Here is a 26987-nt window from a genome sequence, read left to right as displayed (position 1 = left end):
TTCTGGGAGCTGCTCCTGCTCCCTTCCAGCAAAAACTCTGATGTTTCTCCGCCTGGGATGATGCTGCTCAGCCAAGCAGCAAGGACTGGTGACGCTTGTACAGGCATTGCTTTGTCCTTTGTGTCAAGGCACTTGGGAGAAAGGGAGGTGGAGTCTGCTTGCCAGCAGGCAAGTCATCCATAATCTGCAACGTGGTCTGTCACTGCTGGTTGAGCTCTGTGGTGCCATGGCAGGAATGGGGACAGAAGAGGAAATGGGCTGTTTGTCAAGGAGCTGATGGCTTGGGAGAGGTGCAGATGCCCTCAGCTGTGGCCTTCTCTGAAAAAACAAAACAGAATCTAAGGGTTTTTTCTTATTACTTACTCTGCATGGCAGCTGTCTTAATTTGGAAGACATGGCCCTGAAGTTTATCTGTAAATTCTGTGATGGGGGATCATGGATATTATCCTTCAACAACTTGTTGAAGAAGTCAGGTTTAGGGCACTTCTGTCCTCTATTCCCAGCACCAGAAGTTTCTAGTTCTGATAACTTGTTTAACCTATTCTTGAACCTAAGAAATGCCTCAGTGCACTTTGGGTGGAGTTCAACTAATCTTAGACATCTGCAGGGGAGACAACTGCACCTAAACTTGCTGTTCAGACTCTGTGGTTGACAGAGAGACACAGGTGGTTCTACAGCATCCTTTACCTCCTCATGAAGCAGTCCTGAAGCAGCTCAGGGAACCATCTGCTTCCTAAGCTGTTTCTTGCTTGACCCCCAAGTCCCAGGACACATTTCTGGCCATCAGCACACTGTACCTGTGGCCAAGGTCCTGGAGTTTGATGCTGGATTGTGAACTTACCAAAAGCCACCAGGATGCAGGTTCTGAGTAGTTTTCTGTCTATGCTGCATTCATACAACAGTTAGGTCTGCACTGAGCTCTTCCCCAGCTCTTCCTTCCTGCAACCCTCTAACCTGCCTCCCACATCTAGGCCACCAATTTTTAAGTTTGGGTGCCCTGGCTTTCTGCTATGTACCCACTGGAAGATGAGGCTGTCACTGCAAAGGTGCCCTTGTTCCCACTTGGCTTATCTTCAGTAAACCTGGCTCTTCTGTGCTCTCCCTGGCCTGAGCTCCAGTGGAGGGAGGTGTGATGATGGAGCCAAGAGCTCCTCCTTGGTCCTTCACCCGTAGGTGGGGCCCTTTCCCAAGGGAGGAAGAGTGGGGTTTAGGGCAGGAGCCAGCAGCTCCTGGGAGGGAGAGCCCGTGCCTTGTGGCTGCCCTCAAGGAGGGCTAGGCTTGGGTTGAGCTAATGGGGGGATGTTGGCAGCCCCTTTCTCAGCCTTATCAGGTGTGCTCTCCATTTTCCTTCAAAACCACCATTCCCACTTAGCCTTCTGCAGGGATTATGTTGGGAGGGCTGTGAGTGAGGCTGTGGCAGCTCACAGGGGATGGCCACCTGCCCCTTTTCCCCATAGCACCCTCCTACCTCCCAGGCATCTCTACCTTTAGAGGTTTGCTGCTTCATTTTCCCAAAGTAACCATGGTGAAAATGCATTTTAGGAAAAAAAAAAAAATACCCAGAGCTTTCTCCTGTGACTGGCTTGTGCTGCTTACAGAGAGCTGAGGTTTGGAGGCTGCTGGAGATTGACTTGCACCAGAGCCATGGGAAGAGGGACTCCTGGCAGGATTTGCCTGGTTTTCCTCCATGGGCTGACAGCAGTTATCTAAACAAACAGGCAGATAGAAAATAAAAGGCAGAGGGAGAAGGATATCTCCAGGGGAGCCAAGGAAATTTCCCTGCTGCCTTTTCCAGCTTTCATCATGCCTGTGCACTGGGGGAGGCTGCCCTGCCTCGCACCCCATGCCTGGAGTCAGAAAGTGAGGGGGCGGCGGGTGAGCGAAACCCCGCTCTGTGTGCGTGGTCGCCAGATCGCAATCAAAAGCGTGTGTGTGTTTGTGGAGTCAGCTCTGCCGAACAATTATGGATGTTTGAACACTGCTCCCCTCCCCTGATGCACCCTGGGTGCCTGTGCAGTGCAGAGCCCTGCCTGATCTGTTGTTAACTGAGTCCCATGTAGGCTGTGAGGTGGTGGCTGATTTTTCTTGTTAAGCCTGGCTTAACAGCCCCAAGGAATAAGTAAAAAGTGGGGGCAACAAACCCACAATGAAACCAAAATGGGAATTTTATGAAAAGGCACAAGGTATTTTAGGTCTGGCCTTGCTAGCAGAAGTCAAGTTGGAGGGCTGAACATGACCCTCACAGCCCAGGTTGCACAATGAGGCAGTGTCTGCTCATGACTCACTAGAGCTTCATCTGCTCCTTCCACTCCTGGACTATTTCATGACTGGGCAGCAAATCCGGCAATATCACTGGGAATTGAAATCCAGGAAAATACTGTTTTCTTTGTTAACAGAAAATAGAAGGTACAGAATAGCTTGTGGTTAAGTCCCTGAATTGGGATTTGGGACTTGGCTCTGCTGTGATTTTCCCGTGATGAGAGTAAGTTATCCCGTCCCTCTGCACTGCTGTTTCTCATGCATAATACAGGGCAATGAGATAGTGTTTCCTTTCCTCGTCCAATACATTTATAATATTGCTATTTAGATCATACAGCCTTTGGGATGCAGACTTTCTCTATCACAAGGTATGCTTATGCAAATATATCTACTACCTTGAGGGAATACATCCTGCTTTTCCTGGATGTATTCTCTTTTTCATCCCCTGGTGCCCTGGGCAGGCAGAGTCTTTGTAAGCCCAATTACCATCCCGTTCTGGGGGGCTTATTTCTCTTTTTTCTTTTTTACTTTTTTTCCCCCCTATCTTTCTTAGTTGTTTGTAAAGAGTCAGAGCCAGGTTAGGGAGTTTTTTGTCATAGAAGAGTCCCAGAGGCTGAGCCCAGCAAGACCTAGCAGAGGGACCTCCAGGGCAACCTGAGGTGGCCCTACCTTCCTCCCTTTGTGTTTGTGCATATTCAAGCGGCCAGCCCTCTCCTTTACTTCTCCTAATCCTTTTGATTCAAAGGGTCATGCTTATGTTTCATTCTGATCTGCTTCAGTGAACAAGCCCAGCTTTGTGGCGAGGCCAGGGCAGGAAGGATGTGGTGCTTGTGTGGGAAGGACGATCAGACAAGGGAGGGAGGGAAGGTCAGGATGAACGGAAATGTGCGAATGTGGCATGTGAAGGGTGGGCTGGGAGGAGTTAAGACTCCTGGAGTTAGGGAGATGAGGAGTGAAGCTCTGCAGGAGACAGACTTAGATTTTAGATGTATTGTGTCACCGGGGGCAGTAAGATTAGGGCACCAAGGGGCTTGGGCTGCAAGGAAGGAGTGTTTCCAAAATAGACCTTCATTTGCCACAAGGGAAGAAGGGACAGCACACCTGCTGCTGCTTTCCTGGTTTTCTCCTGCCTGAAATATGCCTGCTGTAAAGGATGGGTGGAAAAGTAGCCTTTTTGTAAGACTTTGTAAGGCTTTTATGCCATTCCTGATGCTTTTCTTGCTGCTGGGTGGCTGGAGAGGGACAACACCCCATTGTCACAAGGTGCCAGTTCACTTATGGGCCAGGCTGAAGGGCAGACAGCTTGAATGGGGTGTTTAGCATGAAATGGACCAGGTGTGACCTTCTCATGAACCACAGCAGCTTACGTGGCCCCATGCAGAGCTTTTGTTGGCTCTTGGTCTCCTTATGAAACCCTGCTCACAGCCACACCGGCAGAGCCAAAGGTGTGTCAAGCATCTGGGCAGTGGATGTGGCCAGAGGGCAAAGGAGTTTCTGAATGGCCATCTCCAGGCACTCACTCGTTGGGGCTTGTCTCCTTCACAAACCATGGGATGGTGCAGCCAAGCGGGAAGGTATTTCCAGCGTCAGAAACTTCTTGGTGCTCCTCAGAGTCCTGTCAGTGAGCAGCTGGAGTGCGTGGAGCCACTGCATGGAGCTCTGCCTGGGGATGGATGAAGAGAGCACCAAGGATTTACGGGTCAGGACTAAGGGAGGACAGGACAAGTGACTTTATAGTCTGGGTCTGCTGTAGGCCATCCAGCTGGTGACAGAGCAAATGGCGTCCTCTATTCAGATAGGAGTGATCTCGTGTTCAGAAGCTCTGGTCCTGGAAGGGACAACAAAACTGATCATAAGCAATGCAGGAGGGGAGAGAACTTCCTGCTCCAAGGCATACAGGAGCCAGTGAGGAGAGGTGTTATGCTGGACCTTGTTCTTAGCATAGGAAAGATTGATGGGGAAGGTGAAGCTCAGGCACAGCCTTGGCTGCAGTGACCATGGAATGGTGGAGTTGAGAACCTCAGTGCAAGGAGGGTGCAGAGCAACCTGCCTGCCCTGGGCTTCAGGAGAACAGACTTTGGCCACTTCAGGGATCTGCTTGGTAAAGTGCCATGGGATAAAGCCCTGGGGGGAAGAGGGGTCCGAGCAAACTGGTTGATATTCAAAGATCACCTCCTCTAAGCTTAGGAGAGATGTAGCCCAACAAAGTTGACAGGCAAAAATGCATGGATGAACAAGCAGCTCCTGGAAAATCTCAAACAGAGGATGTCTGAGGGAAGCCTTCTGAGGGTGGAAGCAAGGACAGTTAGCCTGGGAGGAATACAGAAAGATCATCTAAGTAGCCAGGGATCAGGTTAGGAAAACAAAAGCCCAGAAAGAATTAAATCTGACCAATGACATCAAGAGCAATAGGAAGAGCTTCTATAGGCATGTGGTTGATAAGAGGATGATGGTGGAAAATATAGGCCCTCTCCAGAAGGAAATAGGAGACCTGGTTCCATGGGATATGGAGAAGGCTGAGGTATGGATGATGTTTTTGCCTCGGTCTTCACTGGCAAGTGTCCCAGCCACACTGCCCAAGTCAGAGCCAAGAAGGAAAAAGCAGGAGCTGGAGGAAAGAACCTTCTGCTCTAGAAGGCAAAGCTCAGCATGGCCCAGCAATGTGTATTTGCAGCCCAAAAGGCTCACTGTGTCCTGGGCTGCATCAAGAGCAGTGTGGCAAGCGGGTTGAGGGAGAGGATTCTGCCCCTCTACTCCACTCTCAAGAGCACCTGGAGACCTGCATCCAGCTCTGGAGGCCCAAGCATAAGAAGGATGTTGAAGGCATTGGAGGGATCCAGAGGAGGGCCACAAGGGAGGTAGCACCTCTGCTATGAAGACAGCTGAGAGACTTGTTGGTTTTCAGCCTAGAGAAGAGAGGAGCCTGGGGAGACCTTAAAGCACCTTCCACTACATAAAGGGGGTCTATATGAAAGATGGAGGGGGGCTTTTTACTAGGACATGTAGTGACAGGACAAGAGGTAATGGCTTTAGGTTAGATATTAGAAATAAACTCTTTTTACTGTGAGAATGGTGAGGCACTGGCAGAGGCATTGTGGGTGCTCCATCCCTGGAGGTGTTCAAGGCCAGGTTGGATGGAGCTCTGAGCAACCTGATCTAGTAGGATGTGCCCCTGCCCATGGCAAGGGTTTGGAAATAGGTGATCTTTAAGGCCTTTTCCAGCCCAAGTCATTCTGTGATTCTATCAAATGTTGTCCTCAGCATTCATATCACGAGCTCCTGACTGCTTGTGCTGAGCCCTGTGCTGTGCCGAGCAGTGCAGGAAATTACCATAAGCACTGCTGGCAAACAAAGATGCTGATCCAAGAGGAGGGAGACACTCATGGTGGGATCTGAGGGGCCAGACACCATGGTGTAAGTCCATTAGTGCACCCTGTGTTGAGCTAGCAGTGTGTCTGTGCCACTGAAACACTCCCTGTTTGCCCAGTCAGCAGCTGCAGGTGGCAAAACAACCTCTTATGGGGTTGTATCCCACTTGGGGGGATATGCAGCAGCAGATTTGGAAGAGTAGCGCGTCTTGTTGTTAGCTATTGCTTGGATGGCCTGAGAGAGACAAAAGCCTTATATGTTCATTGAAATTATTTGCTTTGCTTTATCATCATGTAGGGGGTTTGGCTCTGCTCTCCAGCTGCCCTCTTAGGCAGAAGCAGTTGCCAGCCTTTCCAGAAATTACTGTGATTTTCTTCATCTCCCACTTGGCACTGTCTAAAGTAGATTTTCAGCAGATAGGAATTCAGTGCTTTTGGATGTGCGATCCATTTAAGGTAGTTCAGGATCTGAAAACTGAGAGAGTTTTTGAGAATCAGAGGTTTCCTTGTTTAGCTGCTATTACAGCAACTGTTGCTTCGATTTTAATTTATTTTTCTTAGAGGAGAGGGGATTGCATATCCAATCCATTGTGGTCTATATGCAGTATTAACTTTCTCAGTCTCACTAAATGTTCCTTTATTCCATTATATTCTCAGCTAAAACTTTTGGTCTAATTACATCTTTACAAAACTTCACAGTGAATCCCTTTGAAATCTGCACCATTTTTATGGGATTTGGTTCAATTATCTTTTACCCCGGGGTATGTGATCTGAGACATACTGAAGTCATTGTGTTTCCTTTGAGTTTGGTTTTAAATCAAGCTCCGGGTAAAGAAATTTGTAGAGGAAGGAAGGAAAGCCCCAGAAACCTAAAAGATTCCTGCAGGATATGCCTTTAAAAGACCCTGAATAATTAGAAATCCCCTTGGAAAAGCCATCTGGGCAGCATCTGAGCAATGCTTACAGGAGGCCCGAGTCTTAAATGCTGTTCTGAGACTTTTAAAAAAGGGGAGATGAAAGACAGTAATGGTTATTAAAGCTGAGGATGTTCATGCATCAGATGTTTAAACTTACTTCCTACAGAAGCTTGGAGAGGTTTTTTTCTGATATAAAGCTGTATAACAGATTCTGTCTTGTGTGATGGGTTTTTCCCCTCTTCCCTTTCCAACTGTCTGGACACAGTTGGATATGAGACAGATGATAGATCAATTCTTCCGGCTAATGTTTTCCAGTGCAGTCCTGGTGGTTTCCCAGTCTTTCAGGAATTCCCTTTCATGACAGAAAGAGGCCTTCTTCTGAATCTAGTGATGTTTAGAAAAGAAATTTTTAAAGCATTTGTTGAATGACTCCTTTTGGTAACTGGAGGAGGCTGTGGTTGGTGACACCAGGCTCACACCTCACCCTACACCCACGTGTGTTCTCATTGCATGTGATTACACGGTCTGGGATTTGTAATTGCCTGATTGTAATCTGTACACCCTAACAAAAGTTGCATCATTTTGATTTTGCTCAGGTGCTGTGTGGCAAGCACTTTGCAGGCAGAGACTCTTAGCCCTTGAAGGATTATATAATTTTTTCCCTGTACTTTTGTAGACAGTCAGATTAGTATTTTTTTTAGGGTTTTTTTAATTTCTTGGAGATGAAGATTGCAATAGCTACAAGAGTACATTCAAGGTGCAAAGCTGCTCTGAATAGCAGTGGAGCTGAATTGTGTAAAGGTTTTTCAGAACACAAACTCTTCCTTGAGTATTGCAGCATCCAGTGTGAGCAAATGCTATTTGTTCTTCTCCAGCTATGCTGGTGAGGGGCTGGGTGCCCACTGGGAAAAGCAATCCAGAGCCCTGTGCATTAGTCACTTACCTCAGCATAACAGGACCCAAGGTCAGATGATGGAAAAAGGAGTGACAAAGACCTACCAGGAATAATCCAGCTGGGAGATAAGGCCTCACCTCTCCCTGGAGGATGTGCAGGGAGCTCAGTGGTGGCACCCAGTGAGGGGGAAAGCGCAGGAATGCAAGTGGCACGCTCTGGCAGGGCAGTGAAGCCATCTGATGGCACACTCAGGCACTCTTTTACTGGGAACTGGGATCTATTTCTGGACTTTGGAAGAGAGCCATCCAAAAGTAAATGTTTAGTCAGCCTTGCAAGCTGTCTGAAATGCATGACGTGCCTGTGACAGGGTGATTTTATGGGGATCAGGCTGACCTTTCTTTGTCAAATGTGATTCTGCTAGAAAGAAAATCTAAAGACAAAAGAGTTGATAAGGTGTGGGAGAAGTTTAGTTGTCTGTTCTTGAAAACTGAGCTGCAGGAGAGAAAAGGGAGTCTGCTTCTTCTGCAAGCATTCATAAAGGGCATGGGGGGGCTTTCCCTGTCATGGTGGTTGTACCCTTCAAAACAAGCCCTAAATCTGGGGATTTGGCACAAAAATGGGGGTTGCTGCCAATGTTTGTCTCACAGGCATTGAGAGTGGAGCTACTGGGCTTTGAGTTAGGGCAGGCTTCTTGCTTTGACAGGAGCTGTTCCTGTGAGGGCAGGGAGAAGGGAGTGCAGAGACAAGCTGGGCTTGGTCACAGTGCTGAGGATGCTGTGGCTGCTGGAGCAGATGGGGATGCCAGAGGACAAGAGCCAGCTCTTGAGTGGAGCATGGTGGGCCCACAGCAGGGCACTGGGTGCTGTGGGGTGAGAGGAACACAGGGCACCAGCAGCTGAGCACAATGACTTGGCCAAAACCAGGCTGAAAGTAGAAAGCCAAATCTCCAGACTTTGGCTTTTGGAAACCTGTAGCTCCAACTGTGGGTTGGGTTTGAGGCTGGGTTTTACTTCATCTGGGAGAGGAGAGAATTACAAAATGTGGATCTGGGTTCAGGTTACCGTTCTGCTCCCCTGGGCTATTCCAGGTGTTCAAATATGAACTTTTGGCCCAGGCCCATCTCTAATTAGGCATATTCTTTAAAAGTATTTTCCTTCTTTGGCTCCTGTGCTCTTGGCTTGTCTCCACTAGCCCTCTTTGCTGTGCTAGAGCACGGTTTGCTGGGTATATTAATTGAACTGTTTACACACCTGGTTTCCTGCAAGAATAGACACCTAGCTCCTTCTTTTGAAAAGACAAGCCCAGAGGCTGTAAACAGGGATTGTGCTATGTCTGGAAAAGCTGAACTGCTGCTTATCTGCACTCCCCGGGGCTGTGGGAACAGCAGCAGCAGCAGCTGCTGCAGACGTGGGTCAGTTGAGCACAGAAACCAGCCTGTACACTCTTCCCACCAGTCCTGTCCTGCCGCCCAGCTCAGGTCCTCTAGCAGCTGAGGAGTCACCTTCTTTGCAGGGTTATTCCCTTTTATTGTGGCAGTGACAGGAAAGGCCCCAGCTGCCATTTGGGTCTGCTTAGATGCAAATTTTATCTTGTGTGTGAAAGCTGGGGTGTCATCCTGCAGTTATGTCCTGTGCAGGATAGCTGAGGAGACCCTTCCTCTCTTTTGATGGCTTTACCTTCCAAGGTTAGTTTCTGTTGAAGCTCCCCAAAAGCAGTGGTGTGTTCATCACCCATTTTACTTTTCTAGTCATGGCCAGGGGACATCTTTCATAAAACATTGTGTGGCTCAAAGAATGGCTCTGGAAAACAAGGTTGGTAAGACTAGTGTGGTGCAGGGCAGGTGGAATCATTCCTCATGATCTCTTTGGGTTTAAAAGGTATAAGCATAAACATGTGCCATTGCACAATTTTGCTTTCAAAGTATAAGAGGATTACCTTAAAATGCGCTGATTTTTGTGGTTGTGCTCTCCACCCCTGAAGCCTGCAGCTGCTGTTTTAATGAGTGAGTTGAGTTTTAGTTTGCTGCTTCATCTCTTTGCTGAACATGACTTGCACTTCAGCTGGAAGGTACCAGCTGACCCCTGTGTAAGACCATGAGCTGGGAAGGTTGGCGTGCTGTGCTGCTGGTGTGGCACAGGCCATGGAATGTGGTGCTGATGAGCTGGCCCTTGGAATCTTTAACTCTCTGCTCTACTCAAGGTTTCCAAATCTGATGAAGGCCTCTGGAGGAGTCCCCCCAAGGCAGGCCCTGAGGAAGGGGCATGCAGATCAATGGGCTGGGAATAGGGAACAGGAAACCAGATGCACCTTAGGGCAAAATTTGATATCCAAATTCCAGTCCAGCTAGGAATGGCAAGTGCTGCTGTTCCCAAAGCACTGGCCGGGACTGGTATTATTCCAGCAACCTCCAAAGCAGACACAAAGTCATCCACTGGGGAATGCAGGAAGGCAAGATAGCAGCTTTTTGCTGCTTGTGCTGTGGGAGAACACCAGCAACTCTGCCCAGGAGCAGCACAGCTCCCCTAATCACCCAGCGAGCAGCGACTTTGTCGTTGAACTTTATATTGGCGTTGATCCCTGCTTGGCTGCTGAGTGTTGGTTACAGGCCATGAGTGATACAAGCTGTAGGGGCTGGGAAATGTGAGCTCTGGAAAAGGGGCCTGAAAGGACAAAGGTGACAGGTACTTTTGTCCAGGCTTGTGTCAAAGCCCCTCAGAGAGGAAGAGAAGGCTTATGCTATCGCCCTGCTCACCTTCCCTCCTGCGCAATCAGGTCCCTCTGCCAAAATCAGGAATTGGGGCTTTTGCAGGAGCCCAGTGGCTACCTGCAGCCAGTGTGCCGCAGCACAACCGCTCACACTGCGCTCCCTGCTCCTGCTAATGCTATCAAATCAAGCAGGAAATTATTTTTGGAGCAGTGAAGCATGTTGAAACCCAGCAGAAGGCAGCTGTTTGCGTAACCAGAGTTGTGGGAGAGCTGCCTCCCTTGTTGCCAAGCACTCGACTTCCTATCCTGGTGAGAAACGGCTTCCCCGCTCCCGGCAGCGTGAGCGAATCCCCTTAGGCTTGGGAGGCTGGGCTTGGTCCAGCATCCATCCTTCCTGCAGCGCCTGCTTCATCGCTCTGAAAACCCCCAGATGCTTTTTTGGGGTGGGGGGTGTCTGAACTAGCTGATTCTTACTCCTTAGATCATTGCTCAGCCCTCTCCTTAAAAACAAGCAACCCCCAAAACAAAGGGTTTTCTCCAGAATTTCAAATGTGTTTCGGTTATCTCTCAGCAGAGGTCCATGTCTGGCAAACAGCCCATGCTGGAAGGGAAACAATAGCTCTGCCTCAGTCTGACCATCTGCACCATGTGTTTACGCCCTGGCTCTGTTTCCAGCACTAGTTTGGTGCCCTGGCGGCACACACAGTCCTTCACAAGGCTGTGCCCTGGCATGCAGCTCCTCTGGCTGCACTTCAGCACCTCCTTTTCAGTGTAGCTCTTTCAGGAGCTCCCAAGTGTTTAACGGGGCTAGGGTTGTTTTCTTTTTTCTTTTTTTTTTTTTTTTTTGGAGAGGGGGTTGAGGGCATGGTCTTGGCATGCTGCTTCTTTTTCACTCTCTAGCAATACTGTTTCTGCCTTTTCTTGTTGCTCCATCGCTGCAAGCTGGTGTCCAGGCACTGGCCTCAAATCCACCTGTAAATTGATGTTTCTCTTACCCAAAGAGGTCTCTCACCCTGGGCTCTGCCTGCCTCTTATTCCTTCTTACCAGAGCAGAAATAAATCCTTCAGCACTTTAGTGAAATGCTATGCCCCGTAAAATGGCATTGCTTATGTGAGCTGTGGGATTGCGTTAGCCAGAAAGAATGACATAAAGCCATGGCTGCAGAGATGGGGCTTAAATTCCTGCCCCCAAAATGTGATGCTGGTGTACAGAAGGGAAGGACTAAGTCAGTGCAGGGAAGTTTCGAAAGCCACCATGTGGGTATAAAGCCTTTTTTGTTTGTGGAATTATTATGTCACCCCTCAGTCATGCAAATGTCGCCCCAGAAGAAAGACTTCTTCACATTGGTGCCCTGTTCTGGAGAAGTCCCTCCCTGATTATTCATGACCGCTGACTCCTTCAGCCATGTGCCCCTTTCCTGAGGGCTGCAGGGTGGAAAGAAATTCCCTGACGTTGTGAAAGGCAGGAAAAAATCCAGTGTACCCGAAATGACTCAGTCTGAAATATTTATGGCTTTTCAATAGGGTAATTAAAATCTCATGCAGCCCAATTATGGTAAAAAAAGGTGTCTGTCCTGTGCCAGGCTGTAGCTTGTAACAGTGACATGAATGTATGTCAGCAATGAGAGCTGGGATGATGGACAGGGTGATTTCCATACTCTATCAAAGTCTTGGTGTTAAGCAGATTAAAAAATAATTTTTAAAGCCACTGTTATTTCACTTAATCATAACCTTTCAGCACAAGTGCTGGACAGCTTCTGTGTGGTTTGGTACTAGATGATGGAGCCTTTTGTTTCTGTCTGTTCCATCCATGTCTACATTTGCAGCTATCCAATGTTTTGCTGTCTAGGGCTGTTTAGCACATGATTTTAGTTGAAGATCAAATTATTTTCCCCTTGCCACTTTATTGGTCCCTGTGGCATCATTATTCCTTGTGCCTTTGGTTTTGCTTTGTTTGGTTTGTGAGGGACACAGCATGGAGTGGGAACACCCTTGGACACCTCCCAGCTCCATCTTGAGTGTTCTTTCTGCCTTGTCTTTCAGCTCTCTCTCTTTTCTTTGTCCCCTCCATTGGCCTGAAGGGATGAAAGAAAAAGCTTTGAAAAATCTCCTGTTTGGTGGCTGCTTTAACTGGTCACTCAGGCTTTGCCTGCTCCAAAGCCATCCTTGGTCTACAGTGCTTTAGCCCAAATTTCTTGGGACCTAAACTGAAGCATTTATTAAGATGTACCCCAAAAGGGAATTACATTTCCTGACAATAAAATCCAGCCCATGAAATGAAATTAGCATGAGCCTTAGAGGTAACACAAAGAAAGGAACAGCTGCAGAGTGTGAGGAGCAGTACATTAAATTGATCAGTTTGAAACCTCTATGGTCAGTCCCGTTTCCTCAGATGAATGCCATGGTTGTGTCTGAATGGTACTTCTATTTCTCTGCTGATATTTTACCAAAGTGTTGCTGTAGGGAAGGGTTTAATTTTACTTTGTCACCTTATCTCTGGGAACCACTTCAGTTCCGTTTCCATGACGTTCCTGAGAAGCGTAAGACTAGAAAGGGATTTATTGTGTCTTTGAACTGCCTTTTGCTCTGAGGAATGAGGATATAATTGTAACGTAGGAAGGACAAACTGAACATGTTCAGGCTTGTCCTGCCTGATCTTTCCCTGTTGCTTTTTTTTCCTTTGCCCCTTGCAGCTAGCACTCATGACTGGGACTTTCCAGCCGATAAAGTCTTGGCTAGCCTCGGAGCGAATTGCTCCTGGCAAAACCAGCTCTCTGCCCAGCTGGATGTGCAGTTTCTTTCATGCCAACAGGACCAGGGTTTGCCACTCTTTTTCTGCCACCAGAGCACACATCTCTCACTGTTCACATCTGTGGGATGAGTACAGAGGGAGTCTCAGGCAGATGGCTTTCATGTTCCCTCTGGGACAAATTTTTCCACGTGTTTGTTGATCTTTGAGTACTCTCTTCTTTCTTGGTTATGTTTGGATTTTACAAAAAGTAAGTCTGGGGAAGAAATTAAAGGTATATATTAACCAGACTTAAAGCAACTCACAAAGAACGTCCCCAGAGCCTTCAAATTTCATGGTGCTTTGCTTTAGGACATCATCATATTAGTGTAGTTGAAGTGCAGAGTTTGTTGGCTGTGTCTGTAAATACAATAAGTTGTGCTTAGTTTGTGTAATTTAATTTTAAAAAATAGCCTTTGTCAGAGACCATTACTAGACTTGATCTGAAGCAGGGATTAAAGGTAAATATGTAGGTACCAAACTCACCACCTCTTTTACTCAACTGCTGCTATCTGATAATTTACTGAAGAGCAGTGAATTTCAGTCCTTCCCTACTGCTAATCCCTATCCCTATGCTCTGGCTGGGCTCTTTGTATTGGATTTTGATGCCATTTTGATGGGGATTGGCAGCCATCATATCTATGCTGCTGATGTTGGGCCTCATCTTAAACCATTTTCAGTTTTACTGACTTTCATCTTTTCCATGATGCCCACAGTTGATCTTTTCCAGCCCCTTTTCCATGAAGCCTCTGCTGCAGCCAGGATTGCAGCTTTTTTTACTAATTCCTCTGGATCTTCATTGCTTGTTTTACTCTCACCCTGTGGTTTTTACTCAGTCCTTCCTCAGACAAGTTTCCACTGACTCAAATTCATGCTTAAATTGAGTCAGGGCTCTAAGATGTGTCCCCGGGGCGAAGCCTGTTCCTGGGGCACCTGGTTCTTGTGGAGCTGGGCCAGCTGACACCAGTGTGCAACATCAAGGCTCCTGGGGAGGAATTCTTGGAACAGTAATAGGGATGTCACACATTTTCAAAATCTACATGTGTGTGTGTCTCTCATAAGTGGTGTTGTAATGTGTAGGTGCTGCTGTTGTGTTGTCAGGGTGCTGTGAGACACAGCAAGCTGTGGGCTCCCATTGCATCACTGTTGTGGCTGGGGCAGAAAAAGGCTCTTGGGGGATCCAGGGAAAAGAAAGAGGAGAGGAAAACTGTGGTGTTCTGGTCTGAGCACTACACTTGCATATGAGACACCTGATTTTTAAGGCTTTTTATTTCCACCATGGTCTTTATGAGATCGTACTAGGGCATTCAGATTTTCTGTGAGTACATCCAGGCTGTTTGCACCACCACTACCCACAGGGATATTATGAAGATAAGTTGTTAGATTTAAAGTGTGGAGTTTTTCAGCTGCCATTGCATTGGGTCTGCTTCTGTAGGTAAGAAAGGAAAACTTTATAACAAATCTCATACAAGGACTAATGCAGACTGATGCAGTCTGGGGATTTGTGTGCTTTGGATGCTCCAGTATTTCCCTGGTGCTGTAGAGATGTATGTCCAACAGGCTTGGCAGCACTCTGAAGTCCTTGTTTCCATGGTTTTGCCCTGCTGAAAGTAAAATTGATGTGAATTGAAAATGTAATTTTTCCCATGTGCACTGAAAAGAAAAAAGCCGACAATCACAAGGTAAACAATTTCCTAATCAATAAGTTTATCTGTTTACGTGAACCTCTTTGGTGCATTGAAAGCAGCCAGCTTCTGCAAGGCTCCAGGATACCACAGTCTAAAATCATCAGCTCTGCTGGCCACTAAATAACATGGCCCCTTGCTGCCTTCATAGCACCTGAAATACAGGTGTTCCCTAGGATGTCCTGCCAAAGAAGTGTGTGGCCTCTGGCTCTTGCACCACCAGATGGCTTGAAATGTAAATATTCCAGCCACAGCAAGCCCCAAGCGTGCAGGCGCTTCACCCCACACAGCTACAGCCATGGAGCACCAGAGGTTCCCAAACTCCTCTGCAGACAGCTGGCAGCTCACACCTCCCTCACCCCTCCTGATTTCCAACTGCTAATTTGCAATTAAATGCAACTAAAAATATGGTAAACACTCTGCTCCCAGTTTTCCACACGAGTCTGCCAGGTAACTTGCTGCTGCTGCTGCCATTGGGCGGTGAGCGGAGCGGGCTTGTGCCATAAGCGGGTGGCTGGGTGGAGAGCTGCCCATGAGGCTGCCTAAGATGTGGTTCCCACTGAGTGCTCCCACAAATACCCGTTCAGCATAATGCAGCTGATGATAACTGGCATCCCTGTAGGTGGTCTCTGTAGTGGGGCCAAGATGAAACGTGGTGTGAAGAAAGAAGTGAGCGCTTTCACTCCCTAAGGGGAGTTCCTCCAACCGAGAGTGAAGGTGTGGGAGGCAGAGCTCGAGATGCAACTGCTGCAGCAGCTCTGCAGTTAAAGGATGTTCTTGTTCAGGGCTTTGGCAATGCTGGAATCCACCAAAATACCCAGGATGAATAGAAGACCTGGCAATTACATTTGACTGGTATGAAATGCATTCAGTTTGCTTTCATTCATTGCTCCAGAATGTGCAAGCAACTTTAGTTAATGCTGAATGTGCTTTTTAACCCAAATAATTTCCTACTATGCTAAACAAAGTAGTTGAGAATATCTCCCTCAGTGAGAAGTTTCTTAGCCATTCCTTGGCTAGGGTTTCTCCTACCAACTGTGTAGAGGAGAAAGCTACTCCAATTTGCAAATGCGAAACCCAGAGCAACCTCCTTTCTGAATATATTTAACATGCAGAAACCATTGTCATTATGGATGAAGGAAACAAAGTACTTAATTGAAGGAGTTCAGTAAACAGAGCAGCAGTGAGACCACTCCTGGTTAGAGCATGGGAAGCCTGCCCAAACAAGCAAACTGTGTGCCTTCAGTTAATGGTTTCACCCATTATTGAAATGGAGTGACTCACTCATCTCATGCAGACGCCTCCTTTTGGGGTCAAACTCTTCATGAAATCAATTCAGCTGCCCCACAGCCCTCAGGCTCTGTCTTTGCTGGAGAAAGGATTGGTTTCAAGGGCCTGTTGTGCAACCAGAGAGGTTGCAGTGGGATGCTGGAAAGTCTCCCACCTGACCTTTGAAATGCCTTATTTGTGACTTTTGGGTGTTAGTGTTTCAACACTGCTTCCCATACAAAATTAGTCCTAATGTGTCCTATTTCATTAAAAGGTCTTACTAGACAAAAGGTGCTGGAGCCCTTGATGAAGCATGGCAAGGTTTTTCACACCTTGGGGAAGGGGGTGTTGGCTGCCACTCCTTGTTCCAAGGCGAGATCAGTCTGTGCCATACCTCTGGTAGGATGCTGCACTTACAGTTACTTACCTCAAGGTAAAGAATTAACTTGTTTTGCCAGGGATTACGTAGCTTTAAAATGTCATTCACGTGAGCACAGTCCTGTTAAGAGATGAATTTTAAGTGTCAGACTTGGCTAGCCAACGACTTCTCTATTTATTTACCTCAAAGCCTGTGGGTGTGGGGTGTGGAGAGAGTCCTTGCTTTTGTGTGACACAGGGGTTGCTCTCAGGGATCACTGCAGCAGCATTGCTTGCAAAAGGGACTGGCAGAGGGAGAAGCTAGAGTGCCTTAGTGGACTGATGCTGGGATGCCTCCAAGATTGGCAAAATATGTTGTTACCTGCAGCATCAGCCTATCTGCCCACAGTCCTGTTGTCTGCTTGCCAGAGTGTCGAGAAAGCACAGCCTTTGCAGAAAGCCAGAGCATCTGGTCTCTGTGTCTGCTTTTGGAAGGTGGGAGAGGTCCTCTTGGAAGTAGCAGTCACTGTCTCACTCCTCAGTGCTAGTAAAAAAGGCAGTGGCTTGCCAGATCTCTTCATCCTTTCTTTGCCAAATCCTACCCCTTCCCCTCGCAGGAACTACCCGGACCCCACCCCTCATCCTTGGGCAGCAAAATTCAGCTCTGCCCACACACTGCTCTGAGCCAGCTGTGAGTGAGGGAGTGAGTGCATCATGATGGGTGAGAGGTAACAGCTCCAGCCAGTGCCAAGCTTGCAGATCTTCCAAAGCCACTGATGTGAGTCGAGACTTGATGTGCTGGAGTGCAGCTCAGGTTACTACAGCAAATCCTCAACAGTTTCCTGCCTAGCTGAGTCTTTTGGAGTGTGGAGCACTGTAACCTCATAAAAGCTGGAAAAAGCTTGAACTCATTCAAAGATTATTTCACACCACCTACAGCACTCTATGAAGTCAGACATGCTGTAACATATAATTAATGATGTGTTTGGTGGTGAGTCACTGAGTAGTCTAGCAAGCTCACCTTCAACCAGTCTGTGTGTGGGAGTCCTTACCCAGCAACACACCCAAACTGAGCATTTTAATAATTTACCACGTTCTGAGCTTGGAAGAGTAGTTTTTGTTGCTTAATTAGGTAATTAAAAAAAAATACTTAAAGGCTTTACTACCTGTTAGGGAACAAAACAACATGAAGGAGAAGGTGGGGGGAGAACCCCAAAATCTGTTTGTAATACTACTTTCTTTGAAGTGTCCAAGAAAAAGGTTAAGAGATAGGTGACTGCATCTTTGTGTTATATTCAACAGTCACTTGATAAGGTACATGAACGTTTCTTGGACTGAAATGTGGCATTACCCTTTCCCATCTGCATGTCCTCCCAAACACAAAGTGAGAGTTGTGCTTTTTCTTATTTATTTTCTGGAATGTTTTAAGGTTGCAGGAAAAAAGCAGCATTTTCCAGGGAATGAATGAGCAAATATCTGCCTGTCTGGCTTGTGACATGGTGGTGGGAGACACAGGTTTGATTCCCGGTGTAGAGAAGGAAATTGTACTTGCCTCTCAATGTGCTCTAGTGTCCTTATCCTTTCTCTGACAAAAATCATAGTCCTAGTGAAGAGCAAGAGTCAGACAAACTTGCATAATACTTCTCTGATTACTTTTCCAGCCTCCAACTATTTTCAGCTCAGGGAATTTCCTGACATGAATGAGTGAATATGATTCGTGATGCTGTAGTAATCTTCAGTGTATCATTCTTCTAAATGCTTATCTAATCTCTCCTTGAACCTGTCCAAACCTTTTGCTTCCACAACAACAGTAGCAACAAACTCCATAGACCATCATGTTGCAAGAAGAATTAGGCCTCTCTCTTTCTTTTGAATTAGTCTCTGACAGTTTCATTTGGTGCTTCCCAGTTTTTGTGGTGGAAATGACCATGTCAGTCACTTCCTAACTGCCTGCTCCAGAAATAAGCAATTCAGAAAGCATAATTTCATGTGTGAATTTAGGACTTGTTTAGCCTGCAAGCATCTAATCAAACTTTAAATCTAGTCTGCATTATTGCTCAATCCCTCAGCCCTGTGAGGGCCATATGCAATTCCCCACTGGCTGTTCTTTTCCCCAATACTCTTTTAGTTGTGTATTCTCAAGAAATTTTCTTACTTCGCTGCTGTGCCAGATTGATCACAGAGAGGTTGCAGAGCACATGTCCCAGCCTCACCAGTGGGGTTCCTCTGATGTGAGCACTGACCACCAACACCTACTTTCTGATGCCTATCTCAGCCTGTCCCAGCTCATCCAATATTAGTTAGCACTGCTGGGATCACAGCCAAGTGTTGCAAGCCCCCCCCATTCAAGGAGCACAGCTCATACCTGGTCCTTGGCTAGACTTCTCCATTTCTCTTTCCACTCTCCATTTAGGCATACAGGGTGATGCTGTATAGAAGTGTGAAGAAAGCAATGCCTAAAATAACTAAAATCTTTTGGGGAATGCAGTTTATTCCCCCATTTGTTATAAATTCATGTAGGTGTGCAGGTGTTCAGTGAACCGAGGTGCCAGTGGGACTGTTGATGCCGTGCAATAGGGAAAAGCAATAATCACACAAACAAGTGAAGCTTTGAATGAGGAAAGTGCAGTATTTGGAAATATAGGGTGTTTTATCAGAGAAAAGAGCACATGAGGCTAAATGATGCTTGAAATTAGTAGCAGACTATGGGCAAAGCAAGCAGGTCCACCCACATCTTATTGAAGGGTGACTGAGATCCCTCTTCCGGCAATCAGCCCGGTGCCGCTGCGCTGGATGGGGCAGCACAAGCCTGGCATGGCCAGGCTGCTCCAGCTGCCTGGGAATTAGCATCCTGCCACAGGGATCTCCAGCTGCCTGGGAATTAGCATCCTGCCACAGGGATCTCCTTCCCGCTCCGGTGGCAGGATCTGCTGGGGCTGGCTCCTTCCAGCTGCTTCTCATTGCTGGGATTTTCTCTGCAGCAGGTGCTCTGTGGGGATAGATCATGTTCATGCTGCAGAGCCCCTGATGGACAGCCAGCCTTATCCATCCATGCAAACCACTTTTTACCTGGAGAGCTCTGCCAAAGGAGGATTTTCCCCATGGAAGAAGCCCAACACTTTTTATTCAGTGCCTTGCATTGGCCTAGTGCTTTTTCTTCAAGGCTGAGTATCAAGACCCACCTGCAACCCTCCTTGTGCTGGGTCAGTGACACACACAGGAGTGGCTGTCCCTTAAGGGAAATGAATCCACAGGTGGCTCCAATGGCTGGTGATGGCTGTGAAGTCCTGTTCCTGTTATCTCCAGCACATGGCAGCTCTGATGTACCCCTGTGGTTTCACTCCTGGCTCTTTGCCCTGCTAATGCACCAGTGCCAATCTTCAGCACCCCTCCCTCACCCAGCTCTGATGGAAACAGCTCATGGAGAGCTGTTTCCATCAGAGCTGGGTGCCCATTCCCCTCTTCGTATTTTTTTCCTTCCGCACCACACGAATTTTCCAGATGTGGCTGCCACTAGAAATAAGCAGTTGAATGAGCACTTGTCTGTGGGTGACTCATTCTCACCCTGTGAGGGGCTCTCTGGAGGGTGTGGATGTGGAGTCTCACTCCCTCCTTGGACAGCCTGCAGTGATGTCAAGCTCACCATAGTGAAAAAAAGCCTCCTGCTCTGCTCAAAGCAGTGGCAGCCAACTTCTGCTGCTCCTCATCTAAAGCATATGTGGCAAAAGGACAACCTGGTAATGGTTTCCAGTTGCATCAGGAGGGTGAACTCCCCCCTTTTCCTGCTGATGTATGGGAGGGGGTGGCTATCCACTCAAGTTTTGTGTTCTGTGTCAAGAGATGGGGACCACGTTCCTCCCTGTCTCTGTGTAATATTTTTTCCATGTGGACAGGAGTAGGAGCTGCAGAAAGGAAGACTTGGGGGTGTTTTGTTTTCCTCTCAAAGACATGGATAATATGATGGGTGGTCCTGCTCTGGTAGTGCTGCCTTGAAGTCTGCTGAGCATTGGGGTGTCTGGGTTTATGTGTGTTATTGTGCTGTTTCTTGCCCTGGGCTGTGGAAGCTGGACTTGCTCTGTACATGAACATCCTAGGAAATGTGGGAAAATTCTGTCAGCTCAATAAGTCTTTTTTTGGTTGAGGCTTTTGTGGGTTTGTTTTTTTAAGAAAGCTTGGTGGAATTTTGTGCTTGGGTTTTTGGGGTTTTTTTAGTTGGTTTTTGGTTTGGTTTTTTAATATTTAGGCAGAATCTCAACAATATAGACCAGATCACAATGGGTCAGAGAAGAAATACATTCAGCAAGGCAGTAAAACAGTTTATTGAACAAAACCATCACTAATTTACAATAAGTTATGCAGTAACTTATGCATCACTAAGTTATCAGGACCACAGTGGTCACTGCTCCCTTTCTTACAGACCTAAAGCTGGTTACCAGAGCCCATGGTTTGGTGTCGTGATTTCACCTGAACTTTCTTATTTCCACCTTGGTTTTTCGCTTTGCTTTTCTTTTTAACTCACCAGCTTTTTTTCACCTATATCTGCCCCTCTAAGGGTATGAGGGGATAGTGTGGCCAAACTGCAATCAAAGAAAAATTTTGAGAGTCCTCTCGGAGCTGTTTAAGGAATCTGGGCCAGCCATGAATGCCGGCTTTATGCAGCGCAGTTTTGAAGTAGGAGTGAGTCACTAAAAAACAATCTGTGCTGTCTCCGTGTTCAACTTTGACTTTATTAAGAAAAAGAGAAAGAAAACAAACACAATCCCATTCACTGTGAAATACACATTGATCCTTTAATCCTTGGGGAATCATTGGGAGCTGCTTCCTCCTCAAAAGAATCGCTGCAGCGTTGACGCAAGGTATAATTGTGCAATCACAGGCGTGTGTTCTGCTCCTGGGCTTTGCAGAGCAGGGCTCTGTGGCTGGAATGCCAATGGGAGAGCCACTGATACCATCTTGTGGCACAGGCAGCCTCCCCCTAGGTACCTACCTCCACAGTCTGTCCCAGGCTTCTCAGGCAGGAAATCAAAGATGGGAATTGCAGCTGAGCGAGGACTGGAATTTGGGCTGGGGCCCAAAGCTGTGGCCCCTGTTGGTTTGTTGTAGCTGCCCTTGGTGGAGGCAGGAGGTTCTGGTGCCCAGTCCCTGCTTGGCACTGCTGGGGGTTGTGGCTGGCAGGTACCAGCTGGGATTCTGCTCAGGCTCCCTGTCTGTGAGCTGAAAATACGCCTGGAAATATGCCTGCAAATACTGGCCAGGGGCCTCTCCTGCTTCTGGTCCACTGCCTGATGCCTGCATGCTGCACATACCTTTGTGGGATTGAGTTTTCATGGAAGTTTTGCTGAAAGCATTGCTTCAAAGCTACTGTGAAATGCTCTGCACATGTATTTGTACCTATGTATGCACCTATACACACCCACATGTTCTTTTTTGGCCAGGCCCTGCTTTCCAAGAGCTGCATTTGCTCTATAACTTGCCAGGTTTTTCAGATGCTGCATGTGTGCCACCTCTGACTTCAGGGGCAGGTGACAGGAGTTGGAGAGCCTCTGTGTTACTGCCTTGCTGTGTTACTGCCGTGTCTTGATTCAAAAACTGAACTCTGATTGCATTCATTTGGCTCACACTAACTGACCCTGATGGCAGCAGGTTGTGAAGGATCATGGATTAGCTCCTCACTTTGCTGCCCTTGGGAGGTGAAGGCTGGGATTTACCTGCCAGTAAATAGAGGGGCTGGTTAAGCGTTAGATGGGAAGAAATGCAACCGTCCTCCAGCTGGCTTTGGATCCTAGGATTTTTTTGAGGGTCAATCTGTTTTCCAGTACATTACTATTAATGGTTTTATCATCAATTCTGCTTTCCCACCAGCATTTGGGATGGAGTTTTCCAGATGGGTAATCTTAGCTGCCAGCCACTCATCCCTTCTCCATGGCCACAGGCTACCAAAAGGCCTTTTGACCCACACCATGGGTCCTGTGGCAAGTGGCCATCCCACTTTTTGAAACCCTTTAAAACTCTTTAAAAGAATGCTTTAAATACAACCACATTTTACCTATTGGCTTCAGGAAAGTGAAAAGGAGAGGCTATTGTTAGGTTATTAAGCAGTTCTTGGCTGATGTTACAGGCTCCTGGCCTCCAGGTCCCTCTGCTCATGTTCTCTTCCTGCTTCTCTGAAAGTTTTATGTCGGGACAAGCTGCAGCCAGTCATGTTGGCAAAAACTAGCCCTCCTTGACCCTAGTTCCTCCTAGTCCTAGATTCAAGTGTTTGCTCCCTGCAGCCAAAATGTTTGCATCCTCCTGAAAGCAGGAGGTTGGGATACATCAGTCCCATGCAGGACAGGAAAATGCACTTTATTCCTCTGCTTCATGGCAGGGCTGGAAAAACAAAAAGAATAGTGGGCAGCTGTGGTTTTAGCTGACAGCTGAAAGGGGCTTTTCTAGCAGAAGTCCCCAGGGAAGACTAGGAGGCTGCTGACAAAAGTCAGGAAGGGGCTCTCTCTACAGATTAAAAAGCAGAGGAATTATAAATAACATGCTGAAGTACACAGATAAAGTTACCCAAGTTATTTTGGCCATAAAGCCCAGGACAGTAAAGGCCCTTAATCTCTCATTAATCAACAAGAAGCTGGAAGAGGCCATACAATGAACTCAGCTGCCAAAGCTGCTGTGCCCTTTTGCTCCATTTAATTTAATTGTATTAGTCCTGCCCGCAGCCTTTGTTCTTCTGCCCTGGTCAGGAAATCTGCTGCTGGGTTTGGCAGGGCTCACTCTGGTTCCACATGGCTGATTTGTGGACAGCCAGGAGGGAGGAGAGGGAGAGCAGGAAGGGGAAGAGGATGGGAAAAGGTGCTACGGGAGCAACCTGCTTGATGTCCTTCATTTATCTTAATAGTGCCACTGCATCCCTTCCTGGGGAGGCTTCCTCCTGGTAAGCAAACACAAAACTGAACTCTGGCAAAAGGACTCTGGCTGATATCAGCAGAGAAGGGATGTTTAAATTTTAAAATAAAAAAACCAGATGAGCGACCATGAGCCAGCTCTTGTTCAGCAGGTGCTACCAACCCAGCAAAGCATTCCTACCACCACCTCCCTTGGTTCCAGTTCATCTCTCTTAAATGAGCCAACAAACAAATGCAAGAGGTGGTTTCCAGGACACAGTTGAGTTTTATCAGATTTCAGCATTTGTCCCTGCTGAAGGATGAGATAGCAGGGCACCTGACTGGAGGGCATACCTTCCTCGCCATCCCATCCAGGAATGACAGTGCTTAATGTGTGGAAAAAGATGGAGCACTAACAGAAAGATGTGCTTAGGAAAAGGGATTTTCAGATGACTTTGCTTCAGGCTTGTGTGGGAAGCACAGTTTTGAGCTCCATATTTTACTGGTTTTCTCTGATTTCAGCAACCAGCCATGTAAAATTCCAGAAATTTGCTATACCAAACCCAAGTTTTCCCAAACATGTCAATTGTCAAGGCTCTCCTCTCCCTTTCACAGCAGTGAATTAACAGTCCTGTGCTTGCAGTGAAGTAAGCACAGGGCATTGTTTGCTTATAGTTTTACAGAGTGATCCTTCTGTCATTGCTTACTGTAATTCTTCTTGGATGTGAAGAGTAAAACATATTTACATTGGTATGTGGGATTCTGGACAACCTCAGGAAAAAGTAGAGCTGGAAAGGAAGTTCTTCTGGCTGATGAAAAATTTTGATATGTGTTTTTTCCATATCAGCATGAAAGCCTGAAATAGAAAAACTCCCAGAAAAAAAAAACACAGCCAACCAAAAAAAATAAACCATCACAACCCCCCCCCACACACACATTTAGCCAGCTGCAGCTGCTTATTTCAGTTATTTTATCCTTTTTATTTTCTTAGTAAATTTACTTTATATTGCAATGCAAAGTAGAAATTCTGGATGTCTTGGATAAAATTTTTTGTCCACAAATTTGATTTCAGTAGTTTGGGAACTGCTCGGCATATAATTTTAATTTAGAAAGTGGCAATCAGCTGCACTAAAAATGAAAAGTAATGATCCAGTAAATGACTAATTTTGTGGTCTGAGTTAATTAGTGAAGCAGCTTGGTGGATAGAAGGCAGCAGGTCTAAATTACTGTGCTAAGTCCTTTTGTAGAAAGATATTATCTGGCTTTGTTGTTTTAATAATAATTAATGAGAATTAAAATATTCAGCTGGGATTTTGCTATTACTATTAGCGGGAATATGTGTGTGTGTGTGTGTATATGTATATTTATATTTGTTCTCAGATGATCTTGCTTGTTTGCATCTCAGTCCTTGACTGTCTTGCTCTGTGGCTTAAATAATACTCCAGAAATTATTCAGACTGCACCTTTGTCTAGCATGGAGGAAACTTGAGGCTTTTACAATTGGTGCTGCTGGTTATTTAATGAAAAGCACGCACCATAGCCTGGCAAGGAAATCAGCAGTAAAAAACCAGGCAATAAGCAGTGTCTCATCAGCAGGATCACAGGGAGAATCAGCTGGGGGCTTGCAGCTCACTTGTACATCCTATTTGTGGCAGCACAGGTTGCTGGCAATGCAGGGATGGCACACTCACCTCCAAGTCTGCATGGATCTGCAAAACTTCAAAGCTTTCTCTGCTGAAATCCAGGAATTAGTTTGCTGAAGTCCAAAATGGTTAAATTTGGATGCCTCCAAGGCAGCATGGTGGTCACTTCATGTTGTGCCCTACATGACACCAGCCTTTGGTGTTTCTGCTGGGCATTTCCACCCCAAACCTGCTTCCTGTGGTTGGTTTCAAGCACATGTTTTAGGAAACCTTACAACTAACTGGGTTCTCGTGATGGGGGAGACTTTTAATGATCTGGTTTAGTGGATAATTGCTCTCACTGTTAAAACAAACTTCTCTCTTTGTTTTCAGCTTGACTTCTCTCAGTTTCAGTCTTCCAGGCCTGGACTTTGCTCTACTGCATTTGTTAAAATTAAAGTCCCTTAGAGTGTGGAATCTTCCCACATACCCTCAAACACTTGGAAGAGTCATTTCCTAATCTTCTCTTTTAAGAGGACAGTGATAACTGGGGACAATTTACTGGCTCTATTGACTTTTTCATGTTTGTGTTTTTTAGATAAGTTGTAATTGTTCCTTTTTATCATTGTACAACTATAGTTAATAATTGCTGTTCACTGTGTCTACATCCAAGGATGTGGCCCCACTTCTGTTAAAAATTCAATGTTTGGGGCTCTGAGAGATAGCTGAACTTGGTTTGGTAGTTGATATTGGTTTGGTTTGGGGCACCTTTGGAGAAAAGTAAGTGAGTCAGTCAAAATGCTGTTTACCTTCTCAGAAGGTTTTGTAGTCATGCTTTTATTTTTAATGCTTCCTTTTCAAATGGTATCATCTCTCTGGTACCTTTAGTTCTGATTGTAGGCCATATTCTACCATCCTTAATCATCCTGAGTACTTTTCTTAAGTTCATTTTATTTCACTGAGAAATTTCAAGGAGTGAGATGATACTTAGACTAATGAAACTGGGGATTAGACAAGGATTAGGTGGATTCTAACAAGCAGATGCTGTGCTTTCTGTGGGAAGATTTATAACCTTCATTAAACCAAGGAAAGCTCCTTTCCCCTGACACTTGGAGATTTAAAAGCATTGTATTATACCCTGTTATGAATAAAATGAGAAACCACCTTGATAAAAATAGCCATCTTATGGTGAAATTTCAAATGGTGGTCATATCCAAACCCTCCATTAAAGGATGTGAGTTCTTTTAATGCCTTATGTACTGTGACTTGAAGGGGAACTGTTCCTCATCCAAATGCCCAAGCCTTTGCAGGATGGAGGTATAAATCTCTTGTTTATGGTATTTATCCAGTTATCTCTATTTTTTCTGTTTGCAGTGTTTATGTTCCTACATATGTTGGGCTGGTGGGAAGTCTCATCAACACCCTGATAGCAGTGGTTTGGATCCCTTCTCAGACTAAACCAAAGTCAGACCATCACAGGACAGAGCACAGTGAGTATTTTGTGCTTCTGAAAAATAGTACATGAAAAGGGGGAGAGGATTGGCATGCTGCAAGAACTGCTGAAGGAACTTGGAGTCGATTTAAGGGCAAAAAGGTCCCAGCCTTGAGATGCTGACGCTTCAATGTCTAAGCTGAGATTATGGAAGAGGATTATTCCAAATACATCGATCACTCTCCCATGCAGAATTGCAGTCTTCCAGTCTCAGAAAAGGTGATTGTGGAGCCCTTGCTGGGGGTTAGTTTGGTCTGACAGGGGACGAAACCCCACTGTGTCAGAGGATTCCTCTACACGCAGACCTGACACCAGCTCCCAGCCTCCTGCCATCGGCACCAAGCTGGTGCAGCAGAGATGTGGTTTTTGGGTGGGTTTTGAACCTGAGCAGAGTCTCAGAGTTTCCTGTTTTCTACCCTTAGCCTGTATAATCAGAATATTAACCCATATGTCATCCTCTGCAGGCACATCACCGTCTGGGAGCTTGTTTAGCATCAGAGAAATCCTGCGCCTGATGAAGTTTCCGGGAGTGATGGAAGTTTTCATAGTCAAGGTCTTTGCTGGATTTCCCATAGGTAAATCTCACCCATTACCCATCATTGCTGATGCATTTAGAATAGGATGATGTACACTGTAGGCCAGGCTTGTCTCAAGTTTCTGAAAGCACATTGCTTTTGATCACAGAGCAGTGAGGATTCACCTCCTAACTTGAGGCTGGGTGCTTTCAGGTAGTCTCAGCTACACAGGGTCAAAAGCC

At 46.4% G+C, this 26987-nt stretch overlaps 1 protein-coding gene across 1 annotated transcript in view; it reads left to right on the top strand.

Annotated features, from left to right (window-relative positions):
* The window catches only part of SLC22A18 (solute carrier family 22 member 18), a 58313-nt gene that overhangs the window by 8632 nt on the left and 22694 nt on the right, over positions 1–26987 (top strand). The window contains exons 5-6 of the mRNA XM_066552441.1: positions 26113–26228; positions 26695–26805. Coding sequence (XP_066408538.1) covers positions 26113–26228; positions 26695–26805 — 227 coding nt within the window. The remainder of the gene's footprint in view (positions 1–26112; positions 26229–26694; positions 26806–26987) is intronic.

Source organism: Molothrus aeneus, chromosome 6 (genome assembly GCF_037042795.1).
Source record: "Molothrus aeneus isolate 106 chromosome 6, BPBGC_Maene_1.0, whole genome shotgun sequence".
In the NCBI taxonomy this organism is placed as follows: Eukaryota; Metazoa; Chordata; class Aves; order Passeriformes; family Icteridae; genus Molothrus; species Molothrus aeneus.
Note: the sequence above shows the minus strand (reverse complement) of the source record. Positions and strands in the feature narration are given on the sequence as shown.